The sequence below is a fragment of the Alligator sinensis genome, unplaced genomic scaffold, assembly GCF_000455745.1.
Source record: "Alligator sinensis unplaced genomic scaffold, ASM45574v1 scaffold280_1, whole genome shotgun sequence".
Classification (NCBI taxonomy): domain Eukaryota; kingdom Metazoa; phylum Chordata; order Crocodylia; family Alligatoridae; genus Alligator; species Alligator sinensis.
The window spans coordinates 5,878,485-5,899,997 of NW_005841835.1; the positions used below are offsets into that span (position 1 = coordinate 5,878,485).

The 21,513-nt window shown below is 45.1% G+C and overlaps 1 protein-coding gene across 4 annotated transcripts in view; it reads right to left on the reverse strand.

Annotated features, from left to right (window-relative positions):
* Nucleotides 1–21,513, reverse strand: part of KIAA0391 (KIAA0391 ortholog) — an 84,438-nt gene that overhangs the window by 59,736 nt on the left and 3,189 nt on the right. For all 4 annotated transcript variants that reach the window (XR_003093566.1, XR_003093565.1, XM_025201555.1 and 1 more), the window contains exons 3-4: nucleotides 17,389–17,436; nucleotides 14,814–14,946 (exon numbers count right to left, since the gene is read on the reverse strand). Coding sequence is in view for 2 of the 4 variants with exons in the window: in XM_025201555.1 (XP_025057340.1) it covers nucleotides 14,814–14,946; nucleotides 17,389–17,436 (181 nt within the window). In the remaining 2 variants the exon portion in view is untranslated. The remainder of the gene's footprint in view (nucleotides 1–14,813; nucleotides 14,947–17,388; nucleotides 17,437–21,513) is intronic.

The following is a 21,513-nucleotide window of genomic DNA, read 5'->3' on the forward strand; positions in this document are numbered from 1 at the left end:
TGCTGAACTGCTCTTCATCTGATACCTCACCTTTGACCTTACTGCCATGGGTGACCCTACCAGGAGTACAAGAGTCCCAATGGAGTCTTATACTATCAGATGAAAAGCAATCCAACATAATAAAGACCTCAGTGGTGGAGTAGGTAGATGAAGAAGGCATACTTCTCAATGGCTGCAAAGGTGGATAAAGGCTGCAGTGGAAGAGTAACCCCAGTCATCTTGGATCTCCTTGCCACTGGACACAGGTTACTCCTCTGCCAAGATCTGCACAGTTGCCGATGCGCAACGGCCTCCCTGCATAAAGTAATGCACAGGCTTCTCCCACTGGATCCAACATCTACCACGATACCAATCATACCCGAACTTCCCTCTCCATGAACTGCCACCTTGACAGAGTGGAGAAGCGTGTGTGTACTGATGACCCTTAGATCAACACTGTCAGGAGTCTTGTACTCCTGGTAGTGTTTAAACACATGTATTCATATTCAGAAAGGGGGATGAATATTCAAAGAGTAAAATTTGCAAATTACACAAAGTAATGTGGCACAGTTAGGGAATTCAGAAGGGCCAAATAAATCAGGTAAATAATAAACACGATAGCAATGCTGACAAATGCCAGGTAACACACAGTACAGGAAAAAAATATACCTTACAAAGATCTAAATGAAGAAAAAGAGTGGACATCATTTTATATGGTGCAATGTAAACCTCTGGCTCAATGTGTAATTGTGGTCAAACATTTAACAAATAGGAAATAGCACGATCTCATTTGGGATAACAGGGCCCCATCTCAAAAAGAAAACTATGGAACTAGAGGAGGTTCAGAGAAAGATGCTGAGACCTATGACCCTGCAACCTGAACCTGTCACACAAGGCCACTCTATATCTCTACACTCTACTTCTCCAGAATGCCATTTCCTACTTTAAACGTGTGTGCATGGTAGGATTCGGCTCTTCTCTGCCAAGAGCTCCAAAGATTGAGACCATGGAAAACCATCCAGGCCAGTTCTCAACCTATGATCTCAGTACCATTCAGGATATCTTCTGCTGGATGTTTCAGCTACTGGACCCATACAAAGGCCTTTGACATTCTTGCACTGCAAGGAAAGCAAAGGTCCAACAAATCATCAGGAGGAGTCATAGGAACATGGGTGTCTACAAAACCCTAATACTCCAAATAAAAGCAAAGGGCCACCAGCGTGATGCCAGGGACCTCATACATGGCTACAAATGGACAAAGGATATTAAGCACCTCTAGAGGCTGGCCATGACACAGTTTCATGTTATTAGGAGCTGGAGTAGAGGATACCCATAACAAGCCTAATGTCTTTACCAGGCAGAAGCCCAGGCATTTGTCAGAGCACTCCAAGCTAGAGATTGAGGCCCTCTGCCTACCTATATGCAATACAGCTCTCCTTCTTCAGGTTGCTTCTAACAGCAGAGAAACTATGTTAGGCTCATCATTCATCTAGATGCTGATGTTCCAATGGGAAACAGAAGGTCAGTGTAGTACAAGGGATTGCAGAGAGAAAGAAGGTGTCATTGCTGTGCATTAGCGAATGAAGAAGAGGTTTCAACTCTTCCCCACACCCTTCCTGATTACCTCATCCATGCCTTTTTTCCACTTTGCCTTTAAAATACCAGATTTTCCACTGTTTCGCCATCTTCTACTGAGCTCTTTAGCATCTGTGGTACCTAGGGAGGAAAGACTGGGGTGTGCTCAGGAGAGAGACAGACAGACAGAGAGAGAGAGAAGATTATGCAGGGACATTGAAGGTAGCATGCATCCAGGGTCTTCTATGGATGGAGTAGTCATTGCCAAGTAGCTACTGGCAGTGCAAGGGTGGGGGAAAGATTATTAGAGTATGTGCAGGTCCTGAGAATTTTTTTTAAATAAAAAAACCACACAAGGAAATTAACTTCCCCATAGCTTTGTTAATGAAGAGCTGAGGTTGCCCAGTGCTGCTTCATGCCCAACCAGAACGTGGAGATTGGCTTAATGTAAACCTCTGACACCCAAAAAGTACAAAATTCAGCTATGTGGCATTTCCACAACTCAACCTTAACTGTGCCCCTGTTGCACTTCAGGGCATTTTTTAAAATCACACCCACATCAGCACTCTATCCTACTCAGATGCTACAAAACTCTGTGAGCATATGGAACATGAGCATTTTGGAAGAAAGTGTAAGTCCCTGTATTTGCCAAGACAAAACCTGGTATTAGGTTAGGTGTAACAAACAGAAGCTACCCATCTATATCAGGCCTACACTCAAACATAGACTGCTTCACATAAGTTACCAAGACTCGCAAAAAGTTGCCACACTCTTATCATCTGCTTCAACCCTCTTCATTAACCACTGATGTAATGAGAACCCTGGCACACTAACCACGTTTCTCATTCTACCTTCCCAAAATTCCGCCCTGTCCTCATCCACCATGCCTTGATGGAAAAGAACTGAACACCTAGGATGCTGCCCTCAGAATACCAGTGAACTCTGAGGTGCTCCCTCCACAGCACCCCGTTCCCAATACTCATTCTTTGGTCCATGGTCTCCACCTTCAACTGGTCCCTCTTGGGCCTGTAGTCTTCACTTTTAACCAGTCTCTCTTGAGCCCGTAATCTCCACCTGACTCCAGTGAACTAAAATCACAGCATCTTCTCTGGGCACCTGCAATGGCTCTGCAGGCCTACTACATTCTGCAAACCAAAATGTTGTCCCCAACGAACAGTGTGAGTTCGTGCCCGGTGCGCTATTGCCAATGAACACACAGGGGTGGAGGATCCAACTTAATCTTTATTGTTTCCAGTCTGCGCAGAGAGGGGTGCTTGGCAATCGTTTGCAAAGCAAGCACCACCGGTTTCTACCTTTGGGTACCTTTTATACATATGTTTGCAAGTGTATCGCTCAGTGATTGGTTACAAGCCACTGACATAAGACGTTCTCTACTGAGCATGTCTCTATACCTATGTTTTAGCCATGTAATTCATTTACATACATATATGTTTCATTAACATACTTTTGCCCTGCCCAGGGGTGTGATTTTTAGCATTATAATGAGACCTTTTTCTGAACTTCTTGCTATCTTACAAGTGTCAGGGAGACATTATCCTGCTGGTGTTAGGGAGGCATTCCAGGAATCCTCCGCATCCCACACGCTGTGCTCTGCAAGCATCTCTTAACACACACATACCACACCCCTCCCAGCATCAGTAAGTTGCCTTAAGTATTTAGTTAGATATAGTTTGCAAAAGCTAGATATACCATAAAAAAGATTACATAAAAAGATTACATCAAAAACACTGAACAGCAAACTCTACTCTTCCTTTCTAGCCACCCCATGCCATGCAGCTAATGCAAGCCAATGTGAAACAAAATAACTTATCTCTGTGCGGGCCTCTCTGCAGAGCTCCTTCCCCTTTCAGGGTCTGAACTAGAACTAATCTCTAGTCCTGGAGCTTTGGATATATCCCCAGCCTGCCTTCACCCCTTCTGGTCACTAGTCTCCCCTTCCCTAACAGGTTCCCCTTTACTAATTAATGGGCTGATTGCTTTGGAGCCTGCCTCTCTAAACAGGCTTACACCTCTGCAGCTAGCCTCTCTGCAGCACTGTACTGTCTCTACTAGAGAAACTGGGTCCCTTGTTACAGACAGTTTAGGAATAGCAAATCCTGCATCTCTGCAGGACAACATATTTTAAAATGCCCTTCTAATCCTGTTCTTCTCTGGAATTTAGAATTAATGTTACATATGCCACCAACTGCTGACAAGCCTCACAGAAAGACAACGACCTTGGATGCCTATGACACAACTTACAGAAGCAAGCACTGAAATGAAGTATATCTGATCTGCACATCTTCATTCACAATTACAGCTTTGCCAGCTCTGCACAAGTAATCTTTCCACAATTCATTATAGCTGTACTTAACTCAGTAAAGATAAATGGACTACATACAGGCAAAATGAAAACATCCAAACAGCAGAAAAATCCTGTTAGCTGTTCCTCATGTCCAATTAGTATAGCATCCCATCACCTAGGAAAACACTGCAGCAGCTACTGCCAGTCCCAGAACAGAGTTAAAGGCAGTGTGGCAGCAGTGGCATTCAGTAGCGCAATGGGGGGTGAACGGGGCAGCTGGTGGGTGGGTGTGCGCATAAGGGGCACAAAAATGGCTGCCACTGCAGCTGTACCCGCTGAATGTGGCATCAAGATCTATGCCGCAACAACCCGACACTACCCTGTTTATCACAGCTGCCCCAAACAGCTGTCCTGTTACACTGCAGTGGCATTTACCTTAACACTGTAATTTCCTGGTTTCCAAGTTTCAGTTTTGTTACCTTAACTCTTCATTTCATGATTTTTCAGATACTTAACTCCAGCCATTTGTTACATTAAAAAATGGGAGGGAGATGGGGGAAAAGGGAGGGCAAAGTTTAATCTTCACCTAGCAGCCCAATGGACTAACATCATTAAGGCACACACAACCAACAGTGCACAAGAGAATGCTGTGGCTAGCATCATGTCCAGCCACATTTGATTTACCAGCACAAACGACCAGGCATCTACCTATTCCGAGCAAGGTTGAAGGAAGGTAACCCTTATCACAAATCCAGGGCAACCTACATTCTGCATCAATGACATTTTCAGGAGTTACTAAAGCAAACAGGCTAAGAGATTAAATTCTTATATTGCTGCATTATTTTAGATATATTCAGCCATAGTTTTAATATTTTGTTTTTAAGATGAAGAAAAAAATCTTGCATGTGATTCTGTTCACTGCAGCCAGTGCTAGAAAGTACAACTTCATACATATTATCTTTGGTACCCATATTTTCTTTGGACCCATATAATCTTTGGTACTTCCATTCTGTGACCCAATTGGAGTGCTAACACCTTCAGGAGTGCCCTTGAGCCCCAAATCTCTTTCCACTGTTCTGCTTGACCACTGCGATCAGGCTAAAATGCCCCAAGCCAGCTTCTTAGTCCAGTCAACCCCAGGTGCACCTGTCACAATCCAGACCCTATCAGTCTGGCAGAAGAAAATTTGCCAGCTTAGAGATCACATATAATATAGATACCACACTCTTACAAAGACAACACAAACTGTCAATTGCTCTGAACTTACACTCACCACAGACAATCAATCACTAAGTACTTCATATCAGTAAGGCATATGAAAAAGAAAAAATATTACATAAAGAAAAATCATAAAAACAGTAACCACATGGTGAGACCAGAAGGTTTTTTCAAGGTCTCATAACAAATTAACTGAAATTAAAATTTGAAATTTACAACTGACAAAGGAAATATTCTCTCAGATAGTGACTTCCACAGCACGGTTACACATTGACACAGGAAGCTGTTTTAAGGATAACAATTTACCAAGTGTTATCATAATACCCAGAGTTATCTCAAGATGAACTTGATGTTGAGACAAAGAGGTGAGTAAATAAATCTTAAAAGATAGATTATAATCTTACCCCTGTGCTTTCTCTTAAAATGTAGTTTCTGCCTCTGACCTGCATCAGTTTTCTGCAGCTGGTTGTCAGCTTGCACTAACCAACTTCTGCCAGCTGAGGGACTAAACACCTAGGGATCCTTAGATAAAACATACTCTCATTGCAACTCTTTGCTATCCAACCTTATCTGCTCCTATACATCCTTCTATTCAATTCTCAGGAAGCATATACAAATTATGCAGGTAACTTCCTCCCCCAGATACGCATCTGTTTGACAGATCAGGTGTTATTCCTGATCCAATTATTTAAATCTATTCAGATTTATTGACCACTATCCTTAATTATTAATTATTCCAGAAAGACATAGTCTCTCATTTATTCTATTCAAGGATGGTAAAGACCCTATGACCAGACATTCTGAAGCCAACAGCTTCTCTTTTTGACATGTAAACCACCCTGTTTTTGGCATGGCTCACTACTGACACTTTCTTGACTGAACAATATGCCATCTTAAATGCAAATTCTCACAATAACACTGTCTGGATAGGAACAGTTAATCTAACAAATATCTTACTGCCTATTGCAAATTAAAACTTGATAAAGTGACAAAATTACAATTAGACCCCAAAACATACTTCATACAAACTTAAAATTAATAAAACTAACCACAGATTAACATTAGCTACAAACAGAAAACAAACACTACATTAGTAAATCTAATTTGGGAATATATCTATTTGTGACACCCCACAAACCCCAAAACCACATGTATTTGTGACATTTCCCTTACTGACCTGAAATCTCAGAGAGTTAACAAAACGAAAAACATGCAACTATTTTCTATGTTGCCTTATCAAACAGAAGCTGGGATCTATGCAATGAACTGTAATAGCACATGGAAAAAGCTGAGGCCACTTTTTAACCTTGGTCCTCTCGTTCATTCTGAAATCAGATATCTTCTGTATTTCATTAACAAATGTTATCTTCTGATTTTGAGAAAGATTATCCTGCCTTAAAGAAGGGGTTAGATTAGAAAGCCTCCTAAGGTTCCTTCCAACCCTGTTTTTCTATGATTTCCACTGCCAGTCTCAGACAAAAGGCAGGTCTTATTCTAAGGCAAGGCTGTCATACTCACTTGGGGCCCCAGGCCAGATCCAGGCCACGGTTCTTCTAGTGGGCCAGATCCAACCCACAGCATGAAGGCTATCATAGCAGTCACTGTGGCAACAGCGGTGGCACGGACAGGGGCCACACAGAGTCTGGTGTGGGCAAGAGCAGGACAGTACAGGGCCCAGCAGGAGTAGGAGTGGTGTAGGGTCCAGTGACAGCAGTGGTGGGACGCAGGGTCCCATGGCAGCTGGAGCACAGGTCCTAGTAGGGGCAGGAGCATAAGTGGAGCCTGGTGGTGGTGAGTTAAGCTCACCAACAGCCATGCCCAACAGCCAAAGGGCCCAACTTTGAGTGCCCTTCAATAGCCCAGTGTGCCAGATTTAATTTTGGTTAGCTTCTATTACAAAGATAGAAATTATTTTTTGTTACACAGCTTTGGTGTATAAGATGCACTGTCAGCATCCTAGAGTAGAAAAAAACGACACATTAGAGATGAAGAGGGATCTGGGTTTTCCATTCGCATGGAAAAAATGGAGGAAAAAAAGCAGATTTCCCCCTTTACCCAAGAAAAACGTGGATTTCTCATTTTAACAGAGAAACATGCAGATTTTGCACTTTTGCAAAGAGCTCTCTGCAGACTGGCAGAGTTCCTGCAAGGGGCTGGGGGGAGCGGAGGGGCAGTCAGGGAAAGGGTGCCATGTCCATGTATGTGTGCATGGCTACCAGGTAGCCTGGAGAGCAGCTCCTGCAAGTAAGTTGGGGGGGTGGGGGAGGATTGAGTTACCCATAGGGAGGGAGGACTGAGTTGGGCACGGTTGGGGCTCGAGCTGCTGTCCAGCCAGGCAGTGTGTGGGGCTTGGGGCCTGGGACTGGAATGTGTAGGATGGGGCTGCAGATGGCTTGTTGGGTGCGGGGGCGGTGCTCCCCACTGCTGTGTGCACTCCCAGGGGGAAGCAGGGGAACCTGTGCCCCCCAGATCTGTGCTCAGAATGGAGGCAGGCTGCCAGCTGCGAACTTGGGCTCCTTCCCATGATGCCCTCCCCTGGGGCCTCCGCAGCCCAGCAAGCAGGTCCCTGCGTGGCAGGGCACAGCAGGGCCAGGCAGGGAAGCTCATTGCTGCTGCAGGCTCTGTGCTGCACTGGCAATGCACCCCATGCCTGCACCGCAGCAGCAGGGGCAGCAGCATGGGGCTGTGACCCTCACTGCTATGGGGCAGGTAGGGGACACGTTACCAGGGGAGTGTGGAGCTTTCAGTGACAACGAGCTTCCCTGCCCAGCCTCACTCTGCCCTGCTGTGCTGGGTCCAGCCCACTAGGCTGCGGAGACCCCAGGGGAAGGAAGCAGGGTGGGGAGTCTTAGCTTGCAGTGGGCAGCCTGCACCCGTCCCCACCCCCACCCCATGCACAGATCTGGGGGGCATGGGTGCCTCTCCCCCCGCCCAGGAGTGCACACAGCAGCAGGGAGCCAGACCCACCCCTGCCTGAGACTGCAGCAGGCAACCTGCACCCAGCCCCCCACCTCCACAGGCTCTACTCCGGCCATGCTGCCTGTGGGGGCAGGAAAGGGCGAGACGCAGAGCTCTGTGCTCTGCTCTGCTGCAGCAGCCGCTGCCACCTTCCACAGGTGGCAGCTGTAGCTCCAGGTGCTACTGTGGGGGGCAGGGGGCTATGGACATGGGTTCCTGGCCCTATAGTCCTGGCAGCTGGGGGGGCCCTCCGGCAGGGCAGGGGGTCTGTGGCTTGGGAGTAAGGGGCCTGGACCTACATTCTGTGAGCAAAAGGGGCAAGGGAAGATCTGATTTTCCACGATAAAAAACCCAAAAATCAAATACTAAAATGTATAGGTATTTAGAATTAATTTTATTATAGTGATTGATGCACTGGTGGGCTTCCAAACTGCTTTAAAGTTATAAATGTATCAATAAAACATTGTGTTCAACTGATTACCCCCCATATATTAGTGATGTTTCATTTTAATTGCGGATTCTGGGGTTTTTAATCAGAGAATTCGATTTTTTTTTTTAATCAGAGAAAACCAGGATCCCTGGAGATGACTTGGAGAAGCTGGATGTTTGCAAGTCAGCAGAGCTGAATAAGATGTATCCTAGAGTACTTAGGGAACTGTCTGAGGTTACTGCAGAGCCACTGACTCTGAACTTGTTGGGTGAGGTCCCAGACAAACGGAAAAGAGGAAATACAGGGCTCATCTTCAGGAAGGGAAGAGGCGGATCTGATCAATTTAACATTGGTCAGCCTGACCTCAGTGCCTGAAAAGGTCATGTAACATGTCAACAAGGAATTTATTTCCTAAAAAACCTTGGGGAGAACAAAGAGATCAGGAACAGCAAGCATTGATTTCATGCCTGACCTACGTGTTTTGCTTTTAGGGCATGCCGATTTCCTTGTATGGGCTTTGAGAGAAGAGAGAAGAGCAAGGGATGTGATAAAGCTTGACTTTAGCAAGACTTTTGACATTGTTTTCCACGGCACTAGTTACAGGCAACCCCCACTTAGCGCTCTTAATTAGTTCCTGAATAACTAAGCACTAAGCAAAACCCATTTGCCCATAGGAATGAATGTAAATATAAGTAATTGGTTACTGCTGCTTCTATCCTTGGTCCAGTACTGTTTAATCTCTTGTTTAATCACTTGGACGACAAGATTGACTGCACACTTAGCAGATTTACAGATTAATCAGGATGAAGACACAGGGTATGATGAGGATTCAGGGCGATCTTTATAACCTCGAAAAATTGACCAAAATTAAGCAAATAAAATTCAATAAGGACAAGTGGAAAATCCTGCACTTAGGATGTAACAACCACATGCACGAACTGACTGGAGAATGACTGGCTAGGCTGCAGTACCACAGAAAAAGACCTGGGTTTTTTTAATTAAAAAAAACATATCTGACTTGCTGAAAAATATGGTAGTTCTTTTAACTTTTTCCAATATATTTTCAATAATCAAAACAGATTGAGAAAAAGTTCCCACAGTAAATCTCCTTTTACTGCGTTCCTGAAACAGCCTGAATATTTGCAGCTTACTACTTTCTGGTCATCAACCCCATCCTGTATTTCTTTTTACAACTTACAAATACATCAGCAGAGAGCATCAGGGGCTAGGCAAATAAATATCCACCAAAGCACCCCAGGGGAAAACCAGGAGCAACGGTCATAAACTCCTAGAAGGTTTCAGACTGGATATAAAGAAAAACATCTTCATGATTCATGTGACCAGACTCTGGAATAGACTCCTAGTGGGGGTGGTGTAGGCACCTACCCTGGAGATTTTCAAAAGGAGATTGGACACACACCTTGCTGGGGTTATTTGACCCCAGTAGTCTCTCCTGCCCAGAGCAGGGGGGCTGGACCCAATGATCTCATGAGGTCCCTTCCAGCCCTAAACTTCTGTGAATCTGTCATTTTCTCATGTTCTCTGCCATAGAAGCACACACCAGAAATCAGAATCTATTTTAGTCCTAGCTCTAACTTGCAACAGATGTTCTCCCTACCACACACTGCAAGTCTTAAAGTCCAGCTATACTGTTTTCTCAAAATACTTCTTTAGAATGCCAGTTCAATGTGATTTACAATGATACATTAATTTTCTTGAATATATGAATACCTAGTCATGGAAAACGATTTTCTTTTTCCATTGGAGGGTGAGAGATTATTTGTAACAGACTCTAAACAAGCCATATGTATGCTCATTTTCTTCCCTAATCAGAGTTACAGCAGGTTTTTTTGGGAGGAAGAAAGTACTTAAGAGCTGATAATGCAAAAACCATTTCTCTCCCAAGGGACAGAATATAAATATAATTTGAAATGTTGCGAGTCTAATTATTTAAAGCTCAAAGCATCTGTATAACTGTTTAATGGTGACAATTATTTAAAAGAAACACCCACACATAAAATAAAAAAAACCAACAATTTTCTCAATTGAAAAAAATATAAAAGAAAACTGTTGATTTCATACAATTGATTTGTTTTTAATTTGAGCTGCACCTACTGCCCAGAATGCGACTGGCTGTGAACAGAAAAATGGAAGACCCCCTCTTTGGACTTATTTCTTAAATATGCCTTCTGTTATGCAGACCAAGATTTCAACCTCCTGAACTAGCTTCCTTTCTAAAAAGTCCCAACTGTCTAGAGCCACATAGTTTACTAACCATCATGAAATTCAGAGGATACTCACACTCATTGTCTGCTCTGGATACCACAAAAACAAAAAAGTTCCAAATTTATTTTAGACAACTCACCAAGACGCCCTCACAATATACCACCATTCATTCTACTACTTCCTGTTTCCAGACATGCTAGACAATTTAACTGATCCTTACTTTTCTTGAGAGAGAAAAAGAGAGGGAACACTGTGTTTATTTTTTTCTTAGATCTATTAACAGGATTTTCATACTTTTCATCCGTAACTACTTCACAGGTCCAGTTTCAGGTGCATTAATAAATGTATGACATTCATTATGGATGTTTTGATTTTCTCTGTATCTAAGAAAAATGCTATTACAATGCAAGGATTTCCTTTTTAAGTTTTCTGGGGTTGTATGTCCCTGATTCCTTGGAGAAAACATTCACATCACATGGGAGAGAAACTCATTCCCATACTTTTTTTTTCCAAATGATGGAGATTATGAATTGTGCAGTTTTGAAAATTCCCCCTCTACATGTCCTAGGAATACAAAAAGCAGGGTTTTGGTGCAGAGTTTTCAATACAGGATTTCCAACAAGGTGTCCAGCAGGATGGTTGATCAGAGAATTTCAATTAGTACATAATTCACAGTATTTAGTGGGTAAAATTTAGGGGCAGCTTAAAATATAACACACACTAATCCTTTCTCCCCCTAGTAGGTTCCCTGGGCTTTGTAGCCAAGTCAGCTCATGCACAGACAATGTTTCGATGCTTCCAGTTCAAATCCCAAGTGTTCAGTTACCCAGTGCTCCTCCTCTTGGATTTCCCTTTCCCCTCATAATACTAACCCCATCCCACGTACTGGATAAATCTGAATTTTTCCAGCCAGCAGACATTACATTGGACTCAAACAAAGCTTCATAAAATTTACATATTAACAGGTTAAGGAATGAGATAAAGCCATTACTTTTACCAGGAACTATAATGAGGGACACAAGAAAATAGGAACTGTTATGTCTACAGTATGCATTCAAGCTTGCTCCCTTGTTCATCTTTTCTATAAGAGCAACAGCACCCACTGGATAATTAAAGTCACCACTACATTTTCTTTAAAGATAATGTTGATAACCAAGATCAACAAAGTCAGCTCAGTCAGATCAGCCTGAATATCTAGAGCTAGGGTAGATTTTGTGGAGAACTTGTAAGATGTTTTGAACAATGGCTGTAGAGCAATGGGTGTCTTGTATGGCTTTTCTGTATGAAGCTAGGGAAGAAACAGTAAGAAAGGTAAATGTGAAACTTGCATAACTAAGCTCCTGTTGCTGCGGCTCAGTGCTCAATAACATAAGAGGTCTAAAGTTTGAAACACAGGAAGTTTTCATGCCCACTTTTAGGTTCCAAGAAGCAGACAGCAGAGTGCTGGTATTTCATATCTGCTGTTGGCACAGTGTGCCGACTTCTCTCCAGAGCAATGCTCCTGACAGAATCCGGATCTTCCTCACACTTTCCAGGTAGGGAACCAGGACACGACACTGACCCTCACACCTTGTCTATGCTGAGAAGGCACACAGGGGAGAAGCAGGAATAAAATAGTAAAAAGGCATTCTACTCCTACAGAAACGTGCCCTATTAATACACTCCAGTCCAGGCATTCAAATTGCTTCCACATCTATAGGAGACCTAGACAACTGAAGATACTATGCTCCCTGAAGATTATTAGAGCTGTCTGTTACAGGGGCTCGAAATGAACTGGGCCACCAGCTGCAGTAAAACCTGAAACTCTCAAAATGCTTTGAGCTCATCAGAATTAAATACAGAAAACAAAAAGTCTGAGATATGACACTGGCTCCATCTAGTGGCTTCTGGAGACCTTTCAGCCTCATTAAGTGTCCATCTTTCTCAACCAACACGGTAAACACCAAACAAGTAAGGACTGGCAAAGCAAGGTAAAAAACAGAACAACAAGAGTATTGGCATTTCATGTTGGATATCTTTTATAATTTCTAGCAATTATTTTCTGTCAAATAAGTCTGCAATGGACCCTATTAAACAAAATCTATTAATACAGCAGATAAATATTGAGATGAGGGAGGCCTTAGGGCAGGAGTGGGAAAAATACACCCCACAGGCTGGATTCAACCTGCTAAGGGACTCTATCCAGCACACGGTGGGACCTGCAGCCCCACCTGGCCCAGGTGCGAGGGGCAACCCAAGGCTGTGATGTGTGTGGCTGGTGGGCAGCAGGGCAGGGGTGGCACAGAAGCCAGACTCAGCTTCCCCACAGCCTCGGCAGCAGCAACTCCTTCCAGCTGCCACTGTCAGTATTGCCACCAGACCTGGCCCCACTGCCTAGGTATCCCCGCCTGTCTGCCCTGCACCCACCACCAGAGGCACTGGATGGAGGGGACAGGTGGGCAGGGTCTCCATGACAACCAGCCCAGGACCCCGGTGGGCAGGGTACACTCGACTGGGTGGATGGAACAGGGCTGCAAGTGGGTGGGGAATGGCATCTGGGAGCAGAACAGGCAGGCAGGCAGGGTCAGGGCCAAGATTGTGGGGCAGTGACAGCACAGGGTCAGGGCCCAGGGCAGAGCTGCAATCTTCTCCCCGCACATCCTTGCAACAATAAAGAGGCATTGATACCCCTCCACGGGCAGGGGATGCACAGGGAGCGGATTGCGGCTCTATCCCAGGCCCCGGCGCCACACTGTCACCACCCCACAATCCTGGCCCTGGCTGTCTGTACATTCTGCTTCCAGATGCTGCTCCCAGGCCCCCTACGGCCACATCCCATCCACCCAGCTGAGCGTGCCCTGTCCGCAGGGGTCCCAGATCAGTCTCCATGGAGACCCCGCCCACCTGCTCTACCCAGCACTCCCAGTGGTGGGTATGGGATGGACAGGCCCAAGCTGGAAAGGATCAATTGTTCCCCTGCTGTGGCACTCCCTCCCAACAGCTCACCAAACCTCCTTAAGTCCAAACCTCCAGCCCAAATAATTGCTCAGCCCTGGTTTAGGGGATTTCTTTGGTGAAGTTTTATAAGCATTTCCAAATGTTGCTTCCAGTTTTGACAGTCCATAGATTCTAGGGTTGGAAGCAACCTCAGTGGGCCATCTAGTCCGGGCTCCTACCCCTGGCAGGCAAGAAAAGGGGCACCAAACCTGGGATCATGTGATCCCAACCAGGTGCCTGTCCAGTCTCCTCTTGAAGACCCCCAAGGATGGGGGGAGCACCACCTCCCTTGGAAGCCCATTCCAGATCCTGGCAACCCTGACCATAAAGAACTTTTTTCTAATGTTCAGTCTAAACCTACTCTCTACTAGCTTATGGTCATTGTTCCTTGTTATTCCAGGGGATGCCCTGGTAAACAGATCATTGCCTACTTTGTGCTGCTCTCCCCTTATGAATTTGTGTGCCGCCACGAGGTCCCCTCTCAGCCTTCTCTTGGAGAGGCTGAAGAGGTTAAGGTCCCTTAGCCTTTCCTCATAGGGCTTTCCCTGCAGGACTCCAATCAGACGAGTAGCTCTTCTTTGGACCCTCTCCAGGTTGTCCACATCCTGTTTGAACTGCGGCATCCAGAACTGGCCACAGTACTCCAGCTGCAGCCTTACCAGTGCCACGTATAGAGGGAGAATCACCTCCCTGGACCTGTTTGTGAAGCACCTACGGAGGCACGACAAGGTGTGATGAACTGCTTCATCACATTGACAACTCATGTTCATCCCGGAGTCAGCAGTAACTCCAAGATCTCTTTCTGCCTCAGTGGTGCTGAGAAGGTGGCCCCCCAGCCTATAGGTACGATGGCACTTCACTACTGAAATGCTAAGCATTCTATATGTAATAAATAGGTTTCCAAAATGAAACCCTACTAAATCCCTAATAAAATCAATTTTACTGAAAGTGCAACATGGGTTTTGTGGTAGCTTGAAATCTTGAATAGATTTAACTATAAAACAGTCAAGATTTCTAGTGTTCACATCATTTTAAAAAAGTCTTTAATTTAAAATTGTGTAAATAATTTACTGTTGGTTTAAAACTACTAAAAAGTAACCATTCTGGACTCTCCCATTAATGAAGCTGAAAGCACTAGGAACTTACCTGGGGAGTTGTCTTTTTGAATATATCGCTTCCTTGCATCACATTCTTCATTATTTTTTTCTTGAGAATATTATATTCCTTTTTACTTAGCTCAATAGTTTCTAAGACCTGGTTACAAACTGGACACCCCCAACTGTAATAGAAAGTAAATTAGGAATAATAAAACATGTATTTGAACAAGAACAGTAAAAGCTATGTTCAATTTCACTTCCAGGTATTCAGGGACTGTATGTTTACACCTTTCTATTAAAAACCATCATTGAAAAATAAGTTGTGCCCTCCTTAGGCAAGAATCAAACCCTGCTACAATCAATGAAAATAGATTTTAAGATAACAACAAGTTCTGAATCATACTCTTTAAGTCTTGACTATTTAAGCCTAGAAGGCTCAAATTTTGTGCTACAGTCCCTATTAGTAAAGAGAAAGGATGAATAGTCCAATGATTCCGGTACTAACATGGGGCTTGAAAGTTTACTGTTCTACAAGTTTTCTGGGGAAGTAATTTAGTCTCTGTCTCAGTTCCCCATCATCAAAACAGACACTAGTACTTTAAAGACAATCAGCTGCTCATATACTATAGAGAGCGAGCCCCACACATAAACTGACAAAACTAAACAGTCTACTAAGTAAACAAATATTTGAGACATCTCAGATTCTGCTATTCTCAGAGTTTGCATTTATCAATGCATGGGCTTCACTCATTCACACTGATGAAAATCCAGAGTAAATACACTGTTTTTCATGGAGTTATTTTGGATTTACACAACTACAGACTAGAGCAGAATTAAGCCCACTGTCTGTTACCCGACAACAATACTGTGGTTCTGTGTATATGCCTTACTAATCTGTTTGTGCATGCTAATAAAGACAAATTTTGAAAGGGTTGAGAGCATTCCTTTCTAAATGAAAATCTCCCCCTCATTTTTATACTTCAGCCTCTTTCTTGCCATTCTAGGTACAGATATTTTTCCCTCTCTACAATTTATATGCCAACATTTCTGTTTAACTTCCATTTTGTTCTGGCAATTCATGTCACTCAAACATGTAAAGTAGACTATTTGCAGGCATAATTGGAGTACTTTGGGATAAGGCTATCCAAGTAACATGAATTATGGCTTAAAAGGAAAATTGAGATTTTAGTAACTGTTATCTGCTAAAATGCTTTTTAAAAGCATCTGCATTTTGAGAAGCAAGACTAAATTATTCATAATTCAACAGGAACAAGTCTTATCCTTCTACTAAATCCTCCCAATATGCTTTTATTTTTAATGTTTTGAAGTCATTGTCTTTTAGTTCAAATCATATTCCAACAAGGAAAGCACCATAACACAGTCAAGCGTTATTGAAAGCCTGAAGTGTTCTGAAGGCATCTGACTATGTTTGCCTAAATTAACAAACAAGAGTCCAGCTAACAAGTCACCAGCTTTCTTCTGCTAGTTAAAAGGACTAAATAAATTGTCTGAGCTGTCTCAAGGAGAGGAGATGGAGAAGAACAAGTACCACAGGGACAAGGTTCCAATCCTAGACAAAGAAAAGAACTGTGATAGTCCTAATAGTAAGGCAAAGAAGGACAGTACAATTATGGTGCTATGTCCCAGAGTTACCACTACCCCATGAAGAGCCAGGGCATCTTTAAAAAACAGCCATATCCAGAGGCAGAAACCACTCAGAAAAAAAGGAGAGTCAGGAAAGGGTAATTTACTGCCTCCCATACACTTTTTTAGCTTCTCCACAGCCTCTGAAACTTCACTCGCATTCTCCTCTCTCCCTGCCCATTCTCAAAATGGCATCTAACCACTCAGATATGGGTATAAAGAAATACTGTTTTAGTAGCTAGTTCATTTTAAAGGGCATACACTGGCAATGCTAAGTTAAAAAAAAAAAAAAAGATCAACAAAAGAAATTGGAACCAACTGATTACAATATTGTCCAAGCAGTTCTCATATTGGTATCTCTGCACTATGAGATTGAGTTGACCTTGCCAGAGAGTTCCTGGAATGTAGCCTCCATCCAAAAGTTCTGCAGACTGCCAACTGATTCCATCGCTTGGTACCATTTTGTGAGCTCAGACACACCATGGCAGGAAGCATAATTTGGGATAGCAGACCAGATTCCAATCGTGCCCCACTTGCCAGTGCAGGGGGTGCCCACACATCCATAGCTAGGCCCAACCATCAGCTGACTGTCAGCCCAGGCTAGGGATTGTACCAAAACAAAATAAATAATGAACCCTTCTCAACACACTACAAATTGCAGTCTAGCTCAGCAGCATGTCTTCTCAACAGCAATACTAGGATGATATCCCACAAGATCATCCGTATCCTCACTGCCCCGGTGTCTTCTTTCCCAGGAGTTTTGGAGGTTGTAATGCCATTAAAAGCTTGTGAATGTATCAGAAATTCTTAATGGTCAAAACTTCACTTAAGTAGGAAATTAGGAATAAAATAAATAAATAAAAAAAGAAAAATTATACTTTTTCTTGTTTTAGGGCAGAAAAGCTCCAGGCAAAAAACCCCAAACATACAACCAAACAAAATCAAATGTAATACTTTTTTAAACAAAATGGTACATTTACCCATTTTCAATGCTGGTCAAGCGTCCTGTCCATTTCTCTCCTGGAACACTAAAAAAAAGAAAAGAAAAGAACTTAGAAAATATTAGCTTTTTATTTAATTATATTTGAATTACAACCAAAGACCTGTGTATAGAAATAAAATATTTAACCATTCATACTATAGAGTGGTGCTCAACCTTTTGACCCCACAGGCCAGATAAGTGGGGTGGGGCCAGTCTGTGGGCTGAAATGAGCCCTGTGTGCCAGGATTGGGCCCAGCGGCCCAGCACTACCCCCTGCCCCGCACACCAGGATCATTTGCCAGGGGCATGGCACTGTCCCCTCGCACTGCTGGATGCTAGGATTGAATCCCAATGAGCTGGCACAGACACCCTCCTCAGCCCCTGTGCATTGAGATTGGTCTCTGGGAGCCCCGCACCACCTCTTCCCACCCTTGTGCCAGGATTGGTCCTTCAGGGCCTGGCACCACCCCTTCCATTGTGATTGGTCTCTGCAGGCCTAGTACCATACCTTCCGGTCCCATCATGTCAGGAATGGGTCCTGGCACCGCCCCCTCTTGGACCCCCCACCCCATCAGGATTAGACCCTGGAGCCCAATACTGCCCACACCCAGCCCTTCAAGCTGGGATCAAGTGCCCAATCCAGTTCACAGGACCTGTGGTCCTCCAGGGGTCTGAAATTAGGTGGTAGGGAAGTACTGCTGCTGTTATCCCACTGCCAAATTTCTAGGGCCATGGGTAGCCTCCTGGGCCAGATGACACGGGCCCACAGTAGGGATGTGAAAGGTTAAATGTTTGAATGATAAGTATATGAACACGAGCCATCAATGTGATTGTAACAGGGAACCCTAATCCTGTTACTAAGAGACAGGGCGGCCCCTTTAAGTCCAGAACCTTCCAGTCACAGCCGGCTGGTCAAGTAGGGGTTAAGGCTCAAGCCCTGCCAGCTGGTCAGGTGACAGGAAGAGGAGGACCAAGACCTTACATATAGCCAGTGGAGAAGGACAGAGGGGCAGCAGAGAGGCGGATTCCCAATGACTATGGTGCTGCGCCTGCAGGCTCAGTCAGAAGAATACACCATGCCTGGAGCCATCCTCACTATCATCTAAAGGCTATAGAAGAGGAGAAAAGACAGGCCTAAGTTGCACCCTCCCAAGGCTGGCTAATGTGGGGGGACTACCTGTGGCGGGGTAACTCCCAGCAAATCCCACATGGTGCGCCCTTGGGGAAAAGGTGAGTAGGAGGCGCCTGAAAACCTCTGCCTCCTGTTCCTGAGTTGCCGTGCGAATGAAGAAAGGCTGAGAGAAGCCCAGGATGGATGTGATACCTGAAAATGTGAAGACCCACTCGGGTGAGTGAGGGTCTTAAGCGGGGAGGTGTGTCGCAGAGCATTTAGGTGCCTGGCTCCTATAAACAGTGGAAACTGCTAGGGGAAGAGCCCTAGCAGTGAGTGGGGAGCCCCAGCTGCTGATTACCAGGGCACCCAGAGTGACCTAGTGGCCCACACCTGCCAGTGGTCAGCTGACTGGAAGGGGCAGGGCCTGGCTCACATAAATCCCAGGCCTGAGGCCAAGATGGCAGTTCCCTGCCAGCAACCAAGGGGGAAGGAGCTCTCCCAGAGCAACCAAAACAGAGAGGTCTGACTGCAGGAGCAGCTTCTGACACTGTTGATGGATGGAGTATTCCCCAGTATGGTCTGAATGATGTTATAGCTGGGCGGCTTGGACTTATGTTATAGCCCAGGGGCTTGTGTTTTGTTTGCTGTTTAAGACCGGTGGCTTGGGTGAGGCTATTAGGGGATGGAGGAGGCCTCATAGGGGACCCACGGCAGCATGGGGAACCCCGGTGCCAGAGAGGGCGCAGCATTTGGGGGTGCATCGACCCGGGCACCAGGGAAGGCGCAGAGCGAGACAGGGCTGCGGAGGGCCCAGGGAGGACCTGGGAGCCAAATTATAATAAGGCCTAGACTGAACAAAGTTGATTCTATCTGCGAGGCTTGGGCTGCGGTGTAGGGGAGGAACGGAGCCGCAAATAGCGTCCCCTGGCATTGGGGCAGGAAATGGGCAGCCTCCCACTTAATTACATCTATCAATCAATTAACAACAAGGCGTGGCAAGAGAGAAGGCAGGCAGTTGGCCTGTAACAGGTGGGTGGGGCCACCAGTAGGCGGACCCTAAGGAGGCGCCCCTGTTATAGTGATGTTGCAACTAGTAAAGCGAGCAAAACGCTAGCTTGCATCCATAGATGCTTCTCAAGCAAATCCCAGGATGTCATTCTCCCATTGTACTCGGCCTTGGTGAGGCCACAACTGGAGTACTATGTCCAGTTTTGGGCTCCACAATTAAAAAAGGATGTGGAAAAGCTTGAGAGTCCAGAGGAGAGCCACGTGTGTGATCAGAGGTCAGGAAAACAAACCTTATGATGAGAGGCTGAGAGCTATGGGACTCTTCAGCCTGGAAAAGCGCCAGGCTCAGGTGTGATCTGGTGGCTGCCTATAAGTTTATAAGGGATGCTCACCAGGATCTGGGGGAACCATCTGTTCACCAGAGCACCCCAAGGGATGACAAGATCAAACAGTCACAAACTCCTCCATGACCTTTTCAGGCTGGGCATAAGGAAGAACTTCTTTACTGTCCAAGCCCCCAAGGTCTGGAATAGACTGCGGCTGGAGGTGGTTCAAGCACCTACTTTGAATGCCTTCAAGAGACATTTGGATGTTTATCTTGCTGGGATCCTGTGACTCTTGCTGACTTCCTGCCCCTGGGGCAGAGGGCTGGACTTGGAGATCTTCTGAGGTCCCTTCCAGCCCAAGTGTCTATGAAATCTATATTTATACTAGTAATGCATCAACTGGTTAACATTTAGCATGGGGCACAGTACAGTGGGGAAGGAAAGCAGCGTAGTGCCTCAGAAACAAGAAGGTGTCAGGGCAGGCAGGAGGGAGGAGCAAGGAGGGACTAGTACCCATAGCCATAGGGTTAGAGAGACAAATAGCAGGTTGTTTAATGACTGGTCAATTAAGCAATTAGCTGCTCCTTCACAGGTGCCAGGAAGCTGGCTGGAGAGAGATAACATGTTACTTTAAAGTTGAAATCAGCTGGGAAAGCACTTAACCTGCTCCTACTGCACATGGGCTGTGCTTTTGTGGGGGAGGGGAAGCTTGCTGCCACTTCCTCCTGCTCCTGTCAAAGATGTTGGGGAGCAGATCCCAGCAGCAGTTGTGCCCAAGTGGGTCTGTGTGTAGTCCCTAGCAGGGCAGGGTAGATTCTGGCCCGGGGCTCTGCACCCTCAGGCCAGGAGTAGGTATGTATTATCGGTTAACTGTTTAACCAGTATAGAGGAGAGGAGAATAAACAGGAGAGGAGAATAAACAGATAATTTTTAAACAATACTTACATCCCCAGCACAGGCCAGGGGTTGAGCACCCCTGCTATAGAGAATATTTCATAAGTCACACCTTGTGATGTGATATCCCAACTACTGTTGTTCAAAGAATCAGTACTGAACCATATACACAGTGCTCTTGACAGTTAAGCCACCTCTATATTAAAGTTTGGCTTGACCAGGAAGCATGTACGCTAGCAATTTTGAAGCTGCTGACTTCAGCAAGGTACTTAAGAAATTGGGAATACTGAAGTCCTTGTAACTGGCACTACCAAAGTTCAATAGTTGTGAGGTCAACATCAAATGTGGAGGTAAAGAAAGAGGGAGAAGAAAGCAAAATATAATGAAATTGGATTGGCACTAGATACAGAAGTGGGCGAGAGCTTTGTTCTACACCTATGAGATAAAGAGCCAAATTCCTTTTGGTTTGATGCAAAACAACGGTGCCCAACCTTATCCTGTGGGATAGATGAGTGGCACAGGGTCAGTCCACAGACCAGATCCAATCTGCAGGCCCAATCCAGAGCATGAGACTAGCCCAGCCAAGGCCCAACACAGTGTAGATGGCCAACCTAGCCAGATTACGTCCCAGCTCCATGTGCCAGATTGGTCCCTGAATCCACAAGACTGGGCCCTGTGCCAGATGGTGCAGGATTATGGCATCTGGCCTATGGCTGCTTGGAAATTTAGTAGTGCGGGGTCAGGAGCAGTGACAGTGTTAATTGCCACCACTCCCCCACTG